At 45.1% G+C, this 11,788-nt stretch overlaps 1 protein-coding gene across 2 annotated transcripts; it reads right to left on the bottom strand.

The window, feature by feature from the left end:
* Positions 1-860: 860 nt before the first annotated feature.
* DACT1 (dishevelled-binding antagonist of beta-catenin 1) lies at positions 861-9,612 on the bottom strand. Of its 2 annotated transcripts, none has more exons than XM_012656116.1 (4): positions 9,247-9,612; positions 6,924-7,056; positions 6,048-6,203; positions 861-2,858 (listed from the first exon to the last, which is right to left on the bottom strand). In XM_012656116.1, the coding sequence occupies exons 1-4, from the start codon at positions 9,589-9,591 to the stop codon at positions 1,096-1,098; spliced, it is 2,397 nt and encodes a 798-aa protein (XP_012511570.1). In that variant the 5' UTR covers positions 9,592-9,612; the 3' UTR covers positions 861-1,095. The 2 variants fall into 2 exon arrangements, with proteins under 2 accessions (XP_012511570.1, XP_012511569.1); XM_012656115.1 differs by having other exon boundaries at positions 990-2,969.
* Positions 9,613-11,788: the final 2,176 nt, after the last annotated feature.

The following is an 11,788-nucleotide window of genomic DNA, read 5'->3' as shown; positions in this document are numbered from 1 at the left end:
GTGTTATATTAAATTTACACAATGATATATAAAAACACATACTGTTTATATTATACAGTAATTTAACATCAACAGGGATATCAAAACGAATACTACTCATGCACAAAACATGCATATACTGGTATTAAAAAAAGCAATTTTACACAATACTGTTTACCCAAAAAAATTTTTTTTTAAAAATAAAGCCCTTCCAGATAGGGTCAGTGGTCCAATCTGGACTGGATTGCACTAATATATTCAGGCCAATGTGACAGTGGCACACTGCTCAGTGAGCAATTGTGGGCTTGGAATCATGCCCAAGGGTTATTTCATTACGAGTGCACTTCTCTGTACCCGAGGACCAAAATTTTATCCTAAAGGCAAATCCTGTAAGGAATGAAAGGTTGGATTGGCTACAAATTAGGGGGGTGGGAGGAAGACATCAAAATGTTCCATAAATGGCCCTGGAAAAGGTTGCTATGTCCAGGGCCTAGGCACCAAGTGAGCAAAAATTTTCATGAATCCTTTCAAGGTACCACCAGCCTCCCTATCCAGATTATCATCTCTGAATTTAAGGTCTGGTAATGAGTCCAGCAAACAGACCGGTTCTGAGAAGACAACAGAATGGGAGTACATCTGAGAAAAACAGACTACATAAAAAATCATGGAAAACAATGACTGCCCCTCGTACCTACTTCTCACAATTGTATGTGATGCCCCTCAACAGGAAAACCCTCGTGGAGACACTGCCCTGAAGAATCAAGAAGCAAATGTATGTCCTAAAATTCTATCCACCTGACCCTGGGTTCAAAAAGTCTCATCCCAATAAAACTTCAACATCAAAACCTGTACCTTGAAACAGCCAATACTGCAAAACTCATTCACTATCACCACCATTAAAACCTTAATACTTACTTCTAACTAGAAAACATTCTTTACCTTCCATTAAAGGCACTAGTGTCTATACATGATGAAAACGGGACAAATAATTTACCTTGGTTTTGTCTTAAAAGAAAAGCATTCCATGAAATTATTACACAAAAATGAAGATGTCGCCTTTTTTATTTCGGCAACTAGCGGGGGGAAAAAGACACTTTTCTACACCAGTGACGTTACTCAAACCGTAGTCATCAGTTTCAGAGAGCCGGACCGAAAGCGGAGGATTTTCTTCTTGAGGTTATGCGAAGCTTTAATTTTAACAAAGGCTTTTGTGGGGTTGTTGCGAAGACCTGGACCCGTCACCGTCTGAATTGGGAGAGTCTGGACGAACTGGGACCAAATTAAGCCCCCGCTTTCTTCAGAGTCGCTGGTGGTCGTGCTCTCCCCCACAAACTCACCCTCGCTCACGCTGGACTCGCTGTCGCCAAAGCAGTTGGTGGTGTAGTTGCTCCGCTCGTCCTCGCTGGTGTCCACCACGGTGGAGTGGAAGAGGGACTCGCACTCGGCGGAGTACTCGGAGTCGCTCGCCACGTAGGCGTAGGGGCTGGCGTAGGGCAGCGGCACGGGCGCCGGGTAGCCCACGTTCTCCCGGCGCCCCCGCCGGGCCCTCCTCAGGGCCTCTTCATAGGAAATCTCGGCGGAGGACTTCCACCGCCGGTAGTCGGTTCGCTTGTGCTTAGGTTTGGCCACCACCGCCTCCCGTCCGTGGCCGTGCGCCCGGGTTCCTGCCCGTGGGCCCCCGCCCAGGGGCCTGCCCAGAATGCCCCCCTCGGGCCCGCCCCCGCTCTTCCGCCCCTTGGAGACGGCCTTCTTGGGTTTCTTATTTGTATCCAAGTCCTCGGGGAAGCGGCACTTCTTGCTCCCTGCCCGCGTTTTCTCCCTGACGGTGGGCAAAGCGTTCTCCAGCCCCTGGAGGGCCTGGCCGCGATGCTTCAGGGTGGAACTTTTCGCAGCGCCCACGTTTCTGTGGCTGCGGTGGGGCCTGACGCCCGGCTGCTGCCCAGGAATGAACTGAGCTTTGACCAGGTGCCCTTCCTCCAGGCTTTGGGAGGAAGAGCCCTCACTTTTGAAATCCAAGGCAGGCCTGTCTTCCACCGGGAAGAGCAGTGGAGGAGGTGCAGTGGCCGGAGGGACACCCTGCAGGCTGTTTTTCTGTGACATCTTTTTCAGAGGCTGGGCCACTTTAGTCTCTGGTGGGGCATTGGGGCCTCTGCCAGGGCTCTCTTTTGGAGACGCGGCTGAGAGCTGAGTGCTTTCTTTAAGGGGCTCCCCTGTCCCAGCAGTGGGACACCGAGCATGTTCTTGGGAGGCTGGCTTGGCATTTTTTGGCAGATGCTTACTTTGAAGTTCGGAGGCAGCAGCTGGCAAGCAGCTCTCTGATGGGGGCAATCTCTTGCCTTCTGCTTGTTCTGACTTTGACTCTTTTGACCACTGCTTCGGTGGGGAGAATGTCCCATTGTCCAAAGAGGGTATTCCGCTGGAGGGCAGACACGCCTGTTTCGAATTCTTAAGGTTCGTGTTATTACCCTGTGAGACGCCACCAGTGGCTCTGACACAAACGCTCCCATTCCTCAGAAGCCCTTTCGTGGGGTCCGCATTCACACTGGTTCTTGGTTTGTTGGTCCTTACAGGGTGTGTTTTTTTCTGGACCAGGCTCAGAATGTAGCCATCCATTTTCTTGCAGGATGAAGGATGCGAGGCAGACCATAGGCTGCTTGGAGATGGTAAGGAACGGTCTGTTTTAATGGTAACTAGCTCAGATCCACCGCACGCCTCACTGGCATGATTTCCAAGCGTCTCCTCTTCCCGCAGAGGGTTGCCCGTCAGACAAAGGAGAAACATTGGGCTCTGCACGGCCACGGCATGAAGTGGACTGGGATAGCGATATACATCATTCCCGTTTTTAGACACCAGATCACACTGGTACTTGGGATTCACATCTGTAATGACATCAAGGGAATTAAATTGTGGTGTGGAGAAGGAACGACAAACTGCCCCTGAGGCCTGGTCTTCACAGTGGCCTTCTTTATATGCCAACCATCCTATGAAATCTGAAAAACATTGAAAGGTACATTCTGAAGAAGCGAATTGGTCAGCACCAGCTTGACTCTTTGGCCAAATTTTTTTTTTTTTTTTTTTAGACAGGGTCTCACTCTGTTGCCCAGGCCAGAGTGCAGTGGCATGGTCATAGCTCACTGCAGCCTTGAACCCCTGGGCTCAAGAGATCCTCCTGCCTCAACCTCCCTAGTAGCTGGGACTACAGGCAAACACCTACACGCCTGGCTAATTTTTTTTATTTTTTGTAGAGATGGGGGTCTTGCTATTGCTCAGGCTGGTTTCCAACTGACCTCAAGCAATCTTCCTACCTTGGCCTCCCAAAGTGCTAGGATTACAGGCATGAACCCTGCACCCTGCCTCTGTGGCAATTTTTATGAAGACAAATTCATGGCTGAGAGAGAATGCCAAAGGATTTAAAAACATTCCACTAGCTACTCTACCATTTGACATTCCATTTCCTACTACTAGATGAGGGAAAAATATTTAACCAAAATTTTTTATAAGATATATATCCTCTAAAGGAAAAATATTCAACCATTAAGAATGCCTTCAAAGTATTGAATAATATAGGAAAACCACTTTAAAGTTTAGTGAAAATCATGATATAATACTACAATATGATCATAATTGTATTAGGATTATGTGTATGCAAAAAAAAAGATCTATGATGAAGCACACCAAAATTCTAATAATAGCATCTCGGTGTGATGAGAAAGCAAGTTACATTTACCTTCTTTATTTTCCATTTTCTAAATTTTCAGCAATAACTGTACTACAATTATAACTGGAAAAAATAAATGCTGTTTAAGTCATCGTTTCTCTAGGCCACTCTTCCGTCTGTGTTCTATTCCTGGTTTTCCTAAAATACTTAGGTTAAACTATACTTTCTGTGGACTTTCTCCTCATTTTGTATTTCTTTTAAACATAATTATCAATGACATCCATTCAAATATAACTGTCAATTGAAAGGTCAAGGATTCTGATCAAGTTTCAACAAACACTAATCAAATTTAAATAATAATCACCTTATATTTTCAATAGTGACACTAAAAAATAAAAGTATTATTTTTAACAGGATAAGGAATTCTTGATAAGATTTTAAAAGATTGAGTAGTAGTATTAATGGATAAGTTTCCCACATCTCAAAAATGTAGATGCCAAAATACAATGAAATCAAGCTTGCTTTCTTAATTAAATTATTTTGATCTCTTATCTTGGTGAATATTACAAATATCAAATCCTTTTAATGACCTTCAGTTATCAGAGAAAATTAAAGTTGAGCTTATCACTAATTTGTCCTCCATTATAATTATATTTATTTATTCAAATATTGAAAACCTACTATGTGCCAGATTCTGATCATGGTTTAATTTAAGAGAAAGCTCCATGAACTTCAAAGATAATTAGCAGTCTCAGGGGAAAAACAGTCTAGACTCAGAGATGATATGATTCATTTGTAAAGAAAAGATTATAATAAAAATGCCATGTTGCCACCCACTGAACCCCCAATAAACAGCTTGTTCTAACAAGAGGAAACCTCTCTGGTTAACATCCTTCTCCATCCCTCCTCTCCCACCACCCTAAGCCCCATTTTTGCCTTACTTAAAGCCACATTTACATACACTTCACCAATCTTCTCTTTTCCCTGTTTAGAGTTAAGCAAAACATATCCCAGCCCCAAGGCCCAATGTAACTGTTTCAATTATGTAAGGACATGGCATTTGGGAGAATAAGGGTCTGTCTTCAAGGAAAACCCGTACCAAAGTGACTTTAATGGGTTTATAAAGTTTCCCTCTGAAACCAGATCTGCAGAGTGAAAGGGAGCAATTACCAATGAACTTAAGGCCCAGACACTATAGATACACAGAGTTCTGTGCTGCTGACACACATTGATTGCTGCTGACAACACACACTACAAATACACGGACACCAGCCAATTAGCCACCTCAGCTGCTTGGGTGCTATGTTTGCCTTGCCTGAACTCAAAAATTTAGCCTTATATTCAAGTGGAGAACAGACAAACCAGGAGTGTAATGACTTGTGCCAGCACCTACAGCAACTCTAATCTCGACATTTTCTCTGCTTTTCCAAGGAATCAAGACTAAAGTGTCCTGAGTTCCAGCAACAACTCTGTCATTCAGCAGATGGGGAGCCTCTTACAAACAGCTTATAAACCAAAATTCCTCCTCTTTTAGATGAGAAGGTTGAAAACAATTTCTGAATTCCTCTGGAGTGGTAGAAAAACATGGACCTGGCAGTTGGGCCTGAGTTTGCATCCTGCCTCTGCTTACTCACTAGCTATAGAGCCTTAAATAACTTATCAACCCTCACTAGATCTCATTTTTTTGATACATAAAGTGAAGGTAACAACACCTGCATTCTGCAGAATTGTTGGGAGGATTTAAAAGAGATACATGCATGCAGAGCATTCAGTCCAGTGTGTGACACATAGTAGAAAGGCAAGAACTCTTCCAGCACCAACAATAACATGATTCTGCCTGGAGGTCATTGCAAGGATAGCCCAAGGAATAACAGCATATGAGCTATGAGGATCTCATCCCACCCACCTGCTAAAAGAAAAGTGAGTCGCTATCATGCAGGGCATTCTGGATAATATGGAGGGGCCACTGCTCCCTGAGCTGTCAAGCAGTTCTTGGCCAGGCTGACAGACATATTTAACTTAATGTGAGCGTTAGCTTTAAATGATCAAAGGAAAAAGAAAACAGTTCTAGAATGGCTTTCAAAAGAAAATGTAGACAAGTTAAACTCACAGCAAAGACTTAGAAACAGAGCTCAAGACCTATAATATTGGGACAGGATTCCTAAAAGTAAATTATCTATCTTGCTACTATCAGAATATAAAGCCAAGTAACATCCAAAGAGTACTGGAATAGTTCTATTAATAGATATTCACCTAGATGAAACTATGGGTTCTAGGTGTAAGTACGACACTAAATACAGTAAATTGATGAACTTTTATTTTTCCATCAGTAAAAGATGTTGGGGCTAGACAACCTTTAAGGGCCTTGACCTCTTCCCATTAAAAATTTCTATCAATGCTAAAAACTTACCTGCAGATTTGGGGCAACCATCTGAGAGGGTCAAGGTTGCCTCCAAAGGGCTGCAAAAGCAGGTGCTGGAATGACAACTGGATAAACACTCACTGAACACCGAGTTAGAGGAATTGGAAAGGGATCCTGAAGCCCCATCACTCAGCTCATAAAACCCTACAAATAAAAACACTGTTTGAATTATCATGTCAAGGAATAATACACATTCATGCCTAAAAGGAAAAGGGGTGATCATCTAGGAAACGGAAGTTTGTTGTTTTGGTTTTGGGTTTTTTTTTTTTTTTTTGGTCAACTTTGGTTCACTGGATTTTAGTGTTCTGATTTCATGGTCTTATTTCAAATAATTCCTAGGAAAAGGCACATGGGTACATTTCAAAGTTACTCTCACCCTCACACTGACCTTCTTCCTTGACCCTACCTTTAAAGATGTGCAAGGAAAGAAACTTAGATCATCAAGACCTCAACTTTATTATGAATATTTCAAAAGGAATAACTTTAAGAGAAAAACAGATCTATTTAAGGAGCCAAATGGTTTAAAAGAAAAAAAAAAACTTTTGAAGTGATCTCAGGAAGTTGAAGTGTGACTAATTTTCTAGCTCAGTTCTGATACTCAAGTTTCAAAGGAGGACCACTCTTCCAGAAATTTGAATAGCTTTTATTTTTAAACTCAGGGACTCTAGTCATATCAATCTCATTATTAAAAATTTTGTCATCTGACTTTATTTCCTCCTCATGCAACTGAATGGCAGACTGCTTTTTAAAATTCTCTCTGCACTGGAAACAAACTCAATTGCCATTTGCAGGTCTGGGGGGGCCACAGGGGGCCAAGGTATAACTCATGCGTGCAGAATTCTGTACTTCTGCTCAAACACTCACCTGAGCTAGGCCGGCTGTCTGTCTCCAGGTGCTCTTCAGATGTCTTTTCCACATCCAGTCTCAGGTCACTTATCTGCTTGTCGAGTTCTTGCAACTGATTCAACAAACCAGCATCTCTTCTCCTCAAACAATTCTGATTAAGAACAAACAGAGAAAGGAAAAATGACTACACTTTGGTGACAAAGAACCAGAAAGTCTGCTCTAAGGATTCAAATTACCCATCTGAAGAGTTCACTAAACCTTCCAAAACCAAAATTGTACTGGATGACCTGAAATAAAGAAAAACTTTAAGAATTCAAGGATATGTCCTATGTTTAATTCTACTGTCTCACATTTTGTGGTGATATAGTTTCTTCATAAAAACAAGACATGTTTTTAATTTCAACTAACATATACCAACTGTGACTTTTTATAGGTGGGGAAAAGAAAAATGCACTGAGTATTTAAATCATCTGGTATACAGCCAGTTTTTTAAAAAACAATACTTCACAGTATACTCTTTAATTTGAAGTCAGGGTAACAGATTTCCTACAATACACTATAAGCTTACTTAGGTGAGATTTTTCTGGCCAAATGTCTTGGTCTGCAGAGTTTTGTTTTCTATTAGTTGCTTTGTGGGGTTTAATCAGTCTTAGGGCCTTTGAAAGTGAGAAACTAATACTAATAGCCAGTGCCAAGTATAATGTGAGCTGGCAGAATCCAAAACCCTCAAGGGAAGGCCCATCAAGATTTGAACTCAGCTGGTTTCCAAAGGTGACAGATCGGTTGTGCTAACTCACACCGCCACCTAGTGCTTCCTATTGCTGGAAAAGCAAAAGGAACTCAAAAGGCATCTGGTTCAAATCATGAATGCCAAGTCTACAAATGAAAATAATACCATAAACACTGAATGGACTGGAATTCTCCTGACATTCTGCCTTGCTCCCCCTCAAGTGGACAATAGGAACCGCCACTCACAATCTTGAAATTTGTGAAGACAAAAAGGTGGTATTGCATAAGACAATGCATAAAACGTAAATCACCAGGCAGAACCAGTGAGACTTGGCTCAAATCAATGGTACATACAAATCTGGTCTGTTACCAAAAAAACACAGTAAAATGCCAAAACAGAGGTATTACACAGACCACATGGGACATCCTTACAAATCAGATGCGTATGAATATATACTTCTCTGTCTGTCCTTTGACTTAAAAAGCTTGGAGACATAAACCATATGCTTGTTTGCTAGAATGAGTTTTTTTCAGGAAAAACGAACCTATCAAGTAAAAGCACTTCGATGCTCTAAAAAAACAGAAAAAGAGAAAAAAATGATCTGAAAATAGATAATACAAGAAAATATATGACAACCACATAGCATCACCACTTTATTGTAAAAGGGCCATTATCTAGCATGTGCCTAGTTTAAATACTATCACATGGCCAGGTAAGGACCTTTGCTGTTTGCAAAACTACATTTTGAGGTCACTGAAACAAAGCTGCCGCCATTATTTTGAGGCGGGGTCAAAAGCTGTTCATCAATACATTAAGCTCCAAAGTTCTTTTTCCCCTTCATTAATGAAGACTGCATAGAATGACTGAGACACTGACAGAAATCCAATAAGATAAATGTTCCCTGAAAGCAGGTTACCTCTTCTCCCACCTCCACCACCAATCACAGCTGGCAGAACGTATAAAATATGAGAGGAGGAGGCACGTTCTCCAGCCAAATTTCCATCATTTGCATCTAGTCTAGCTGCCTTATACAAAGGGCTTCTATTTGAAATCAAGCACCAGCCTGGTGAAAGCTGGCATTCTGGGGAGAGCCCTGGGAGAGGCACGGCCCCCTACGGCGCTTCAGAGTAATCGTAAAACTCAGCGTTGGACGGTTAACCACGCCACAAGCCCCCTCCTTGGCTTTTGTCCCCTCTGGACGGGAGGAGATGAAGCCAAGGTCTCCAACTGAAACAGTATTTTAAGTAGAGGTTTGCAAACCTCTGGGGAGAGGGCATGTACTCGTTTAGAAAGACTGAAGGTTAGAATCAGGCGACTCCAAGAATCCGAATGCAGAGGTGGGAAGAGCAGCCACCCGCTGCCCGCAATCCGCGCGAGGTCGCCAGCCCCTCACCAGACACAAAGCGGGCACACGCCAGAAACGCGTGGGCGTCGGCAGCCCACGCGCCGCGGGCACACAGTCAGGGGGTCGGAGGGTAGGGGCGAGGGAAGGGGTTCCAAAACGGCGAGACTCTCCCCAGCCAGAGGTAACCTCGCGCCCACCCCAGCCCACCTGCCCGACCTCCAGCCCCGCAGCAGGGACAGCGTGCCCCACCTGCGGGCACGACCTACCAACTGCTTTCGCAGCAGCAAGATATTCTCTTCCAAGAACTTCTCCTCCAGGCGGCTGCGCTGCGCCGCCTCCCCCGGCAGCTCCCCGGCGCGGGGCAAGGCGGCCCCCGCACCCCCGGCGCCGCGCAGGGCGCCCCGGACCAGCAGTTCCTGGCGCTGGCGCAGGTACTCCAGCTCCGCCAACCCAGCCAGCGTGGCCTCCTGCCGCTCCCGGGTGCGCTGCCGCTCCGTGTCCGCCTCGCCCTTCTCCCGCCAGCGCCCCTCGGGCTCCGCCGCGCGCTGCTCGCCCCGGGCCGTCGCCTGCGGCTCCAGCTCCCTCGCCGTCCCGGCCGGACTCGGCTTCATGGCCCCCAATCCGGCAGCGAGCACCCGTCACCGCGGCCGGGCCTCCGGGACGCAGGAGCGGGGCGCTAGGGCTGCGGCCGCGGGCTCATGCCGCCCCGCGGCTAGACACGAAGCGGGGGCGGCGGCCAGAAGCGCTCGCGCGGCCGCCAGCTACAGGCGTCCCGGCCCGGACGGCGCCGTCCGCTGTCGCCGCGCGTCCCTCGCCGCGGCCCCGCAGCTGATAACGCCCTGCCCGGCGCTACGTCACGCGCGGCGGCCCGGCGAACCCCCGCCTGGCGCCCGCCTCCCCGCGCCGGCCCCTCCGCTCCGAGGCTCGCTCCCCCAGTCTTCCCCTCTTCTGTCAGGCGCGCCGCTCGGCGCTCAGCGCCGGCCCCTCCTCGCCGCCCCTCCCCTCCCCTCCCCCGCTCTCCCCGCGGGCCTCCTCGCCCCCTTCTCGGGCTTACTGCGCCCGATTTTTTCTTCGTTCTTCATTGGCTCTCTTCCATGGCCCAAAGCTAGGGGCAAGCGCCTCGAGCCCCAGCATCCTGTTACAGTCGGTCCGCGAAGGGACGCAGCAGTTGGGCTCCCCAGAGAACTTTCTGAAACTCGACCAAGTTGCAGCACACAATCTTAACCCTTTCCCCACACGTCCACTCTTCGCATGCACTCACGCCGGTTTAGATTTCTTTCACCTTCCCGAGCAAGGTACTGCGAGTGCATTCAAAGACAATTTCTGTGGGTTTGGTTTTTTCACTCCACTTTGTAAAGGCCAACGATACAAAGCACAATGCAATGTTGTTCTAAAACTGTTTAAGTTTTGTTGTTGTTTTAATTTTTTTTAACGGCTGTCTTACTATAGAAGGTATTTAAAATTATGCAAGAGGACGTCGCTGTGTAATAAGAGGTTGCATCAATTCTTTTACAAGCCCAGGGTTTGCGTGCGTGCGCCTGCGCGCTTTGGGGTTTGTGTGAGTTTTTTTATTGTTATTAATAGTCTGCATTCACAAGAGCTCTGACTCTGAAATCAGACTGTCTGAATTTGAATCCCAGTCCCACCCATGAACAGCTGTGTGGGCAAGTTACTTCTCCTCTTTGTGCTTCTGTTTCCCCAACCGTAAAATGGAGCAACCAACAGAACCTACCTGTTCAAGAATTATAATAGCCAGCATATAATATATATTTGGGGGTGCGTTTATATCGTGGTTAGCACATAGATGATAAGTGTTATATGAGCTGTAGCTTTTTTTTTTTCTCCAGAGAAATTTATATAATAAGTCTTCCCCTTGAAGTACCATTTGTGGTATGGTCATCTCTGGGACACTGGTCACAGGGAGTTTCAGTGGGATAGGGATCTGAAAATGCTACTAGCTGGCTTATCTATGGAAAGTGCCATATATATTTTAACTAGAGCCTCGAAAATTGAATCCAGCAAGTCACAATTTGCTGACGTTCAGGCAAAGTGTTATATGAAGGAGTGCATCCTACATCATTATTTCAGACTCTTACACCTTTGCCCAGCTGCTTACCCCTGCTAGGAAGTCTCCCTCTTTTCTCCCCTCTCTGTGTGGTCTAACCTTCCTTCCAAGATCAATTCGCTCACTTCCCTCCTTTGAACTTCGTTTAATTATATGAATATCTGATTCTTATCACATGCTACTTGTCTTTTTATTTATCTGGGTGTGCACACACGCATCTATGTATGTATGTGTATCTCTTTTCTCCAATTAAATTATGAAATCTACCTGAAGGCAGGCACTGTTTTAATACCCTCTTAGGATCATTGCAGTCAGCACAGAGCCTTGCAAACATTTGCTGGAGAGAGACTCAAGAGAATGTAGATTGGCTGTAAACTGTTTTTTCATTAACATACTTTTTAACTAACTTTTAAACTTACTAGTACCCATTTAATCTCTACTACAAATAGAATTAAGTTGATATTTACCAAAAAGAAAAAAACAAAAGCAAGAGCTCCCTTGCCACCTTCCCCCTTCCTCCCCACTGCTACCTCCCACAGACATGGAAGGAACTATATAGCTACAACCTTGATTCATAATTAACAAGATTGTATATTAGATCTAAAAATTGAATTAGGTTCAGGTACTCATAAGCATACAAAATCAATTCTATTCAGGTTACCTATTCTTTATGCATACTGTGTGCTAAACACTACTTGATAATATGGGAACTAATTTTCCTCCCTAATTTTAGTAAGGCACTA

The sequence above is a fragment of the Propithecus coquereli genome, unplaced genomic scaffold, assembly GCF_000956105.1.
Source record: "Propithecus coquereli isolate 6110/MARCELLA unplaced genomic scaffold, Pcoq_1.0 Scaffold5, whole genome shotgun sequence".
Classification (NCBI taxonomy): domain Eukaryota; kingdom Metazoa; phylum Chordata; class Mammalia; order Primates; family Indriidae; genus Propithecus; species Propithecus coquereli.
This window is presented reverse-complemented; position numbering and strand designations above follow the sequence as displayed.

Coding starts and splice junctions, on each gene's coding strand:
- DACT1 (XM_012656115.1), bottom strand. CDS start 9,591: ATGAAGCCGAGTCCGGCCGGGACGGCGAGGGAGCTGGAGCCGCAGGCG. Junction 7,057..9,246: donor TGCTGCTGCGAAAGCAGTTG/GTAGGTCGTGCC, acceptor GTTCTTAATCAG/AATTGTTTGAGGAGAAGAGA. Junction 6,204..6,923: donor AGACAGCCGGCCTAGCTCAG/GTGAGTGTTTGA, acceptor TTTTATTTGTAG/GGTTTTATGAGCTGAGTGAT.